This window comes from Erinaceus europaeus, chromosome 2 (assembly GCF_950295315.1).
Source record: "Erinaceus europaeus chromosome 2, mEriEur2.1, whole genome shotgun sequence".
NCBI lineage: Eukaryota > Metazoa > Chordata > Mammalia > Eulipotyphla > Erinaceidae > Erinaceus > Erinaceus europaeus.
In genome coordinates, this window is record NC_080163.1 from 40,400,208 (window position 1) to 40,409,946 (window position 9,739).

General features: G+C 39.6%; 1 protein-coding gene across 1 annotated transcript in view; it reads right to left on the reverse strand.

Annotated features, from left to right (window-relative positions):
• The window catches only part of LOC132536882 (short transient receptor potential channel 7-like), a 103,034-nt gene extending 94,474 nt beyond the window's left edge, over window positions 1-8,560 (reverse strand). Inside the window, exon 1 of the mRNA XM_060186361.1 lies at window positions 7,796-8,560. Within this exon, the coding sequence (XP_060042344.1) occupies window positions 7,796-8,548 (753 nt within the window). The 5' untranslated portion in view covers window positions 8,549-8,560. The remainder of the gene's footprint in view (window positions 1-7,795) is intronic.
• Window positions 8,561-9,739: the final 1,179 nt, after the last annotated feature.

Here is a 9,739-nt window from a genome sequence, read left to right on the forward strand (position 1 = left end):
CTTATTACTTTATCACCTGTCACCACTTCTGTTCATTGCCGGAATGGACCCACATGGAACATTTCACAGTTCTCTGAGTGGGCCTCTCTTTTCCCCTCTATCCACTGGACCAAATCATGTGCAATTACTATGCCTAGAATCATCTTTGCAATTCCCTGCTGGCTGGTATCTCTCCCATACCCTCAAAGTCTGATTCAATCACTGTCTCCTCTGAGAAATCTTAAAAAAAAAAACCCAAAAACACAAAAGTCAGCTGTCTTCAGTTAATTCTTTTACAACTGATTTTTTTTTTACTGCCCAGAACTCTGCACCATTTATAATACATTTATTTGTTGTATTATGGAAAGAATGCCTATCTTCTTCACTAACATATAAACATCTAGAGTGTAGGAACTATTTAATATCTTCATGTCATTTTGCCCCAACTTTGCTTATTCCAAAGGCTTAGTAAGTGATTCTTGCACAAGTGGTGAATCTTCAGAGATCTCTCTAACTAGGATCCACCGAGTTCTGATAATCCTTGGGTCAGTAGGTCAGACTACCATCCTATACTCTTGATGTATATTTCACATTTTTCTGAGGAAATGAATTTGCTGCTAATAACTCATGCCTCCACGTTGATGGGTGGATGGTGTGTGAAGCATATCTGACTACTGTTACTCTAATACCATTAATTTATGCAACAGTATATTTTTCTGCCAGACAAAAATTCTACATTTTCATCATTTCCTTTGATTTAGTCTGTGGTACCACTCATTTATGAGTTTTCTTGAAGAGTTGTTTCTGTTTTCTTTTTATCTCTGATATTTCAGAGTGATAGTTGCACTTGTATAGGAAATGACCCCCCTCCATTTTTTGGTATGTAGTGATGAATCCTTTTCACAACGATATATATTTAAAATCTGTCTTGCATTTGGCAGGAGCTCTGATTGCCCATCTCCTTCACCCCCCTCTTCTGCCTCACTGTCTTTCCTGCCTGTGCCACTTCTTTGCACAACAGTGTTTCAGCAATATTCTAGGCTTATTCAGTTTTAGTGGTCTGCATTTTTTCAATTTGAAAATATTCCCTTGACCTGTTTTAACTGTGGAACTCTCAGGTACAGTTGAGGCATTTTCTTGTTTGGAAAAGTTGGTAAGGGGACCAAAGGAATGTGGCCAGTGCTTAACAGAAATCAGGAGGACCCTCTGGACAGAGGAGGTGTCAACACTTAGCTATATTTATTGGGAAGAAATATTGTGGTGTTTAAAGCTTAGTAGGATTTATGAACAAAATAGTTTTCCACTGAGCTCTAGGGAAAATTGAGACTGCTTACTATAGGTCAGAATCTCAGCAGTGAGTTGGAGATTCTACATCTTATTTAATCTACCATTATTCTATGAGGCCATTCATTATTCATTAATGCAACCCTGGCCCACTTATTTATTTATTAAAGTAATAATTACTGAGTATACAATATATGCCATGATTTTCTGAGGTCACATTGGATGAGGCATGGAAACCAGGTGAATTGCAATGTCATTTATAGAGACTGGGGCAAGAGCTAATATCTGTGTGGAAAGCAAGCATTCCATTTTGCACATGCTATAATTCAGCTATATGTTCCTTCCCTCCACCTCATATTCTAAGTAAGAAAATTTCCAGTAGACGCCCAAGATCAGAGGGTTAGTTGGAGGTGGCACTGGGAGAGGAACCTAGATCATTCTGATTCTAGAGCCAAGCTCCTTGTTCTCCATTCCACAGCACTGAGGAAATGAATCTTGGCTGCACTAGATGCTTACTAGAACCTGTCAGCTTCAAGAAGAGTAGCCCTTTTTATTTTCCTGCTAAATACTTGTTAGACAATATACACTGTGCCTCAAGAGAAATATCATCTAACTCTAAGTATTATTTGTGACTTAGAAATAAGTTGTCATCAAAGGGCAAATTAATTAGCACATTTCCTGTGATGACTTATTAATGAATACTCTGGTGAAAATGATCCTCCAGACTCTTAGGTATAAAAAATGAAAATGGAGGTTAACCCAGGTAGAAGTCACTTCTACCTCTTTTGAGATAAACCAGTCCTAGTCCCAGTGGACATGTCAACCATCATTCATGCTCTGATTGCATCTTACCTGTGCACACCTCATCACAGCCCATCATAGCTTGTCACCTGCTCTTTGTGCCCTTCCTTACCCCTGCTTACAAGCTGCATCATTAGATGCTCAAGCAGAGGGGGTAGGTGATAATGGTCAGATCCCCCAGGTATTGAGAACTATACATAATTGAGTGCTTTGAGGAGTTCTTTACCAGATTCTCTTAAAAAAAATAAACAGAAAACTTGTTTTTAAGACCTGCAGCCTTCACAGCTTAAAAAAACATGTTCCCAGTGGAAAAGGAAACATTTTTCAAGTCATTTTCTGCACATTAAGCAGGCATTTGTTTATACTACTATCTGAGTTCTCAGACTTCAAGGAAATATATTTTCTAAGGATGCTGGATTATTAAAATTTAAAATCCTAAAATATTCAAAGCATGTGAGATACAGGTACAAATACAGATTCTACTAGAAAGTGGAACAATGGGCTTATTCCTCCTTAGGTCCAGGATCAGACTTCATTTTTCTGATCTCTTGAAGACCAGAGTTCAATGTTAACCAAGTTCTCTTCCCACTATAATACAAAGTTACTCCACCTCCTACCCTCCTCCTTTTCTGTTTTTCATTTCGATCAGTTTGCAAGCAGATTATAAACTGTCATTTCAACATTTTTGCCTTCTACAATAGGCTCTCACTAGAGATCATAGCAGGTGGCAAATTGGTCTGGTTTATGATTATTTGCATTTTTAATTTATGGTATTTTAGGCCCAGAGAGTTTTTATGAATCTTAAAATGGCAACACAAACATTGATAAATAATTCATTATCTGTTTTTCCTAGTCTTTGTGGTAAACCTCCCATAGACAAACAAAAAAGTCAAAAGAACTTGAAATTAGAACTTTTTAGCTTTCTCACCCCTGCTTTTTTTCTCTGTAAACTGTAAAAAATACATTGCTTGTGACTGCAGAACAGAGATATCCATGCTGAGATATTATCAGAAAGAAAATCCTCTAAGCAGTAGCTTGATTATTATTTTGAATAAGCAAATATTAAGTAAGGATGAACTTTTTGTTAGGTTTTCACAGTTCCCTGACTTGGGAATATTAGTTACTTATAAATTTAAGTAGAATGGGAGAGAGCACGGAGAATGACTTTTATCACATCCTGCTTTCTTCCCCTTCCAAAACCTTCCTCCTTACTCATATTATTCTCTTCTTGTCCTTTGTTCCCTGTTCCATTCTCACCCTCACTAGGCATTGCTGCAGGCATAGCTCCAAATTAGAAGGAATATTAGCCTCTGGAATATTTTTGAAACAACAGCTCCACAGATAGACAACACAGAGATAGATAGACTACACAGGAATTTGAATGGGAAGATAACCAGGGATATAAAGGGAAATCTAAGTAGTGTGTAAGAAGAATGATCAGTGAAAGAAACCAAATAAAAGTAGTTCAAGAGAAATATTGGTACTTCATTGTGTTTATGGTGGCAAAAGCTGTACTCCAACTGAAATAGACAAATGCTTTACATTTCTCTGCTACTCCTGGTATCCCCACACACAAAGAATTTATTCCATCAGGATGAATAATCCCTCACAGGTCTCCCCCTTTTCTGTCTGTCTTCAACTGCATAGATCCTTCAAGAGTCAGTCTGTCTCTGTCTCTCTCTCTCTCTGTGTGTGTGTGTGTGTGTGTGTGTGTGTGTGTGTGTCTGTCTGTCTGTCTGTCTGTCTGTCTCTCTGCTACCAGGGTTAATGCTGGGGTTGCTGGGGTTTGGTGCCTGTGCAAAGGATTCACAGCTCACAGTAGCTATATCTTTTCTTTTCTTTTCTTTTCTTTTCTTTTCTTTTCTTTTCTTTTCTTTTCCTTTCTTTCTTTCCTTTCTTTTCTTTCCTTCTCTTCTCTTCTCTTCTCTTCTCTTCTCTTCTCTTCTCTTCTCTTCTCTTTCCTTTCCTTTCCTTTCCTTTCCTTTGCTTTTTCCTTTTGTTGATAGAGATAGAAATTGAGATGCATGGGGGAGATAGATACCTGCAGCATTGCTTCACCACTTATGGCACTCTCTGCTCTGCCGCTGCCCACCCCCCCCACACCTGCCCCGTGCACAGAGGGATTGAACCTGGAGTCTTGTGCACAATGATGTGTGCACTCTACAGGATGTACCACTTCCTGACCCCATTTCACCAGACCCAGTGATTTCACAGGGAATTTACGGCCTGTAGGCTGGATATTTGCCATCCCCTGCTATAGACAAACCAATTAGCATGTTATTAGTGGATAGTGCTCCCTAACCCCACATGTTAAATACTGTGGGCAGTATCAGGAAGGTGTAATTTACATTTCAGTAGTTAAAATGGCATAGACACTAAAGAGTACCAATCAGGATGTGACTGATTGGCCTTTGGTTATTTAATATGTATTTGTTTTTATCCTTCCAACCACCTTGCAGCCTTTCTTAGAATTTCTGTATTTCACATTCATAAAATGTCTTTACTGAATCCATGTCGATAGGAATCCAGGGGTGGGGAAACTTTTTGCTTTAATTAATCCTTTGCTTTATCAGTTGAAATGATTATTCTTTTTGGATTTCCTTCATTCTCTTCATGACATATTTATGGAATGCTTACTTGATTCCTAGGCACCATTCAAAGACACTAGAAGGCCTCCGTGACCACACAGCAATGATTCCTATATTTCTAGACCCAAGAAGTTTAGTAAGATGTAAGATCCTTGCACAGCTGCATACTTTCCATACTACAAATGGTCTGCTGCCAGGTATCTGACTCCAGTCACAGCTTGCTGGAGACCTTGACATTTACTGCACTACTTGCTAATGGCAAGGCTCTATTCTGATGATAATTTAAAATGTCTCCAAAAACATCATCCTGGGCAACTGAATGCAGGTCTTCATGCATGATATTTTGTAATCAGGAAGTCATCCCCAGAGTGAGTCTTTTAGAAACACTAAAAGGTGACATATACCTTTTCCAATGAGAACCTGACAGCAGTTTTACAAGGCTGATAGTATTGACTCATCTACATGACAGTTGGCTACAAGCAGTGATTTGTAGCCTTTAAAAGGCAGAACAGGTTCCCAAAGTGTTTTACCAAATACACTTGCTCTTTCTTCTCTTACAATGGCTTTACTTATGTAGCTGTTTTCTCCTCTGAGAAGATTTGTAATATCAGCAATGCACATCAAGGATGGTTGAGTAAGTAATGGAGTTCTAAAGGAATGTATATGCTAATTTATAATCACCATTTGTCAACATTTTAAAAGACATTATTTAAACAAAGGGAACTTGGTAGATGCTAGTAGCCAACTAATATAGTCATGCTAACTCCTATTCTGAGCAAATAAGGGCATTTTAAAAGGATTAGTAATCATGTCAGTAGTGTTCTTAGTTGTCTACAACTTTCATAATTTACCTTTAACATTAAGATATAATAGTCAATGCTTTCATCAAACTTCCATTTTCATATCATTATGTATATTAAACCAATGTCAGGCCTTCTGCTTTATAGATGCAAATGCTTCAGATACAATTCCAAATATAAGTTTAACATAGTTTTATTTATTAAGTTTGGCATGCTTCCAAGTTCCAGATAAGTAGAAAATTGTTCAGTTATCAGATAATCTGATCCCAAAAAGCATTTTTTGATTGAATTGCTTTTTCCTTGGCCATAAATGTCTTAATTAATTGGCTTAAGCATTTCCTTCTCATGGCCTGTTCAGATTCAGCTTGAAGTGTAAGGAGCAACCAAGCTTGGGATATCTTTCTTTTTCAATGCTGGCAGGTGGGATTTATTGGATAGAACAAGGACAGAAACAGCAGTACTACATTCCTTGGGGGCTTCTTTGGTCAGTCTTGACATCTGCATTTACCAGTTTTTCTAGTTGAGACTATGACCAACATAACAATTAGCGATGTGGGGCTAACTTATTAGATGGGTGCTATATGGGGACAGATGGGAGAAAATTAGCTTAATTGTAGAATTACTCACTTATTCTCAATATTTAGTGCCCTGAAGCTTCTTGTACACCTGGTCTTCCCTTCTTTTTCTAAATGGGGTTAAGCCTATTCCATCAGAAAGGCTTCTATGGTCTCATGCATAGACAAGTACACTAGCTACTTCCTTAGCTCCAAATTCTCTGCTTCACTTTATTTCAATATATTTTCAAAATTCTAACTTTCATCATTGTAGCTCCCTAATTAAACTTTTAGTGGTTCTCAGTTTCCTGGTAGCCAGAGTGTGTATAGCCTGATGTTCAGGGCCTTTTGAAATCTATCCCTAACTCTTTTGTCAGCCTTTCTCTTGTGTGTTCCTGCGGGAAATGTCGTATGGAGCTCTTCAGTCCCTGATCTCCCTGGGCCATTCTGGGTCTTATCTTCTCTTGTCCCCTCCAATTACCCATCCCTCTCTTCCCACTGATCAAATTCCTTCTGCTCAATAAGGTCTACTTCAATTCCGTTTCCTCCTTTGAGCTGTTCCTGAACAGTATATTTTCTGGGGCCTCCTTTGCTGTGATTTGGTACCCACCCTTGGCTACCTAATTGTATCCTCTCTAGTGGAAGCTCTTGTACTGACATCTTTGGTTGGAAAATGAACTTTTTACTTGCAGGTGGTATCTATTCCTAACTCAAATGTCAGTCCTGCCTGTGATACCTCACAGTATGCTCCAGGGTATACTATGATTGAACAAGAGGTTGATAAATGATGAGCTCTCCTTATTCAAATAAAAGTAAATAAAACTTTGAGAGTAAGAACTCTAATGCATGAACAAGTCTGTTGGTTTGATAACTAAGAGCTGGCTCTAATGTCTGAATGCCTAGCTTAGAATAGTGGTTTTGCTGCTTACTAATTGTATGATATCTATACACTTCTCATCCTTTCATGCAGTGGGGATAATCATGCCACTCATACCCTTGGCTGTTGAGGGGGATTAAACAGCTTCATAAGTAAAGCAGGTAATGTTTAGCATGCAAAGAGTGGCCAGTAAATGCTTTTTCTAATTATTAACCACTATGCCTAAAGAATAAGGTACCAGGCATCTCTTTCAGAAGATGTGTTATTTGATAGTAAAAGCATGGAATCTCTGTTGAATGATGGGCTGTGGAGATCCATCTCCATCCTCAGGACTGACCTGACATGTCTAGCTGTTATTGTCACTGAATTATAGGACATTGGACTGAGCTATTGGGGTGATGAGCTCAACTCTACAGAGACAATTTTACTTTCATTTTCATGTATTTCTCTTCAGCTCTTTGATAGGACAATAATGACAGATACTAAATTGAGAGACTGTGGCTCAGTCTCTGCAGCAATAGATATGACAATGAATCTGAAACCATGCAGGTGAGGCATTCAAGAAATGTAGGACCTGAAATAGAAAACAGCTAAAGGTATAATAAACTCCTGAGCTCTTTGGGGCATTGCAAAGGCATTTACACCCAATGTTTCCTGTGTGTTTCTTATATTTTATTATGTGGTTTTGTGCTTAAGTTACTTCTTTACTGCATTTGTGTAGTTTCAAAAATTTTACCTAACTGGGTTTCTTTTTCCTCAGGCTGACACAAGTTGAAGTAGTTGCCTTCCTCCCAATGAACTTGACCATCAAGACCCTTTCTGAGCCAAAAAGACAACTCATTTGGCTACTAGACACACCTGGAAATGCCCACTGGACAATCAGCCTGTGAGGTGGTAAGTTGGGAGAGTTACCTTGAATTCAGTCTCAATGTTGGCTAGTCTGGCTAACTCGTTGCTCAGCTCCAGTGCGGTGAGGACAGGATCTTCACTGGACAGGGATAAGTAGGCAGCACTTGCCAGTCCCTTATAGGCATTCATGCGGGATCGAGAGTGGCTGAAAGAGTCCTTCCTTTGCTTTTCAGTGCACTCGTTGCACTTGCAAAAATAGTCATGGGGACGCTCAATGCGGGCACCCTTGAGCAGGAGGATGTGCACGATCTCATACTCCTGGCAGTGAGCTGCCAGTATGATGGGCGTGATGTCATGGGAGAAGCGTGTGCCATCCTCATCATAAGCATAGAAGTCATCATCTCGAAGTTCTTGCTCCAGTGGGCTGAGCGTTAGGCGCTGGCCCTGTGCGAAGGCTGGGTGGTTGAGGATGGCCTCTACTATGCGCACGTAGCCCTTGCTGATGGCCAGTAGCAGTGCATCTCCTACTCGCGCCAAGTTCTCCTTCTTGAGCAGTAGCTCAGTGACCTCCAGGTGCTCGTTGCCGACAGCCAGCTGCAATGCATTTTGACCCATGTAGTCCACACAGTTGAAGTTGAGGGTCTTGGACTCCTCCAGCATTTTCCTGACCACTGGGATGTTGCCATACTCAGCTGAGTCCAAAAATCGCTCTTCTTCAGGCGTCAGGCTGGTGCCCTTCTCATTGAACATGTAGGCGGGACCCCGGATGGCCTGGCGGCGGCCCTTTTCCCTCAGTGTCGTGTGCCTGCGCTGCATGTTTTTGAAGGTGCTGTTCCCCAACCTATGGGTGATAAGGCAAAGGTGTCAGTTAGTTTCTTAGGGGTTTCTGGACTCCCAGGGACAGAACAAAGATAAATAAGTATATCATGATTGGACTATTTATTTTGTCTTCTAATGATGCTTCAAAGAATAAATACATTATCTTGTGCATGTGCTATACCATTACTGATAGGTTCTCTGGCTCAATTTTTCATCCTTTAATTTTTAGAGAGAGAGCAATGGGAGACACAGGGAGAAGTATCATAGCACCACTCCATCATCCATGGAGCTACTCCCAGTACTGTCCATGGTAGTTCCTTGTGGTTCCAGGGCCTCATGCATGAGATAAATGAACTCTACTGGGTGAGTTAGCTCCTGGTCTCTGGAATATTATAAGAAACTATGAAATCTCACTAGAAATTGTTGTCTTGCCATTAAAACAAATTGGGTAATATTCTTGCTTTAGTGGAGGGATATTGACATAGTGATGCAACATCTCTCCACTCCTTGGGTAGAGGAGAGTGACAGAGCTGAACTGTGAAATTAGATGAAGTGTAATGGTAGATGGAGGGGGAAGTCATGAGCATGAAATTTTGCCAAAACAGTCAGAAGACTAGTTTTATTTTCTTTGTGCGAAACTGATGGTTCCTTCTGCACTATAGTATATTTAGATGCATTTTTAAACCTTTGCAATGGAGAAAACATTTTGTTTGTCATTGGATCCACTGGATGGTAGGATGAGGTAACATGCATATAGAATGTACTCAGTCAATATTGATTTTATTCTGTCCCTTCCTGTTTTTATATGGCTAATTCTCCAAAGGCTATATGCCTTATTGATGACCATGACAGATATTACTGCCCTTGGTCTAGGTGTGCTGTTTATAATGAGTTCTGAACTAGAATAACATTGAAACAACATACAAGAATGGCCTCATTCTGGTTTTGCATACAGTGCTATATTGTCAGGGAAATATATATTTGGTTCCCACACAATCTAAAATGTGCAAGATGAGGCTGGTCATGGTCATTTCTTGATGCTACAGAAGAAGAAATTCTGAGGAAATTCAGTTTCTTAAGATTGAACCTGGGTATTTTTGTTGTTGTTGCTGTTATATTTTGAATGTCATTTCATATGATGGGTTCTCTTATAACTTGTTACTGCTCCCCATCTTGTCACACCACAGA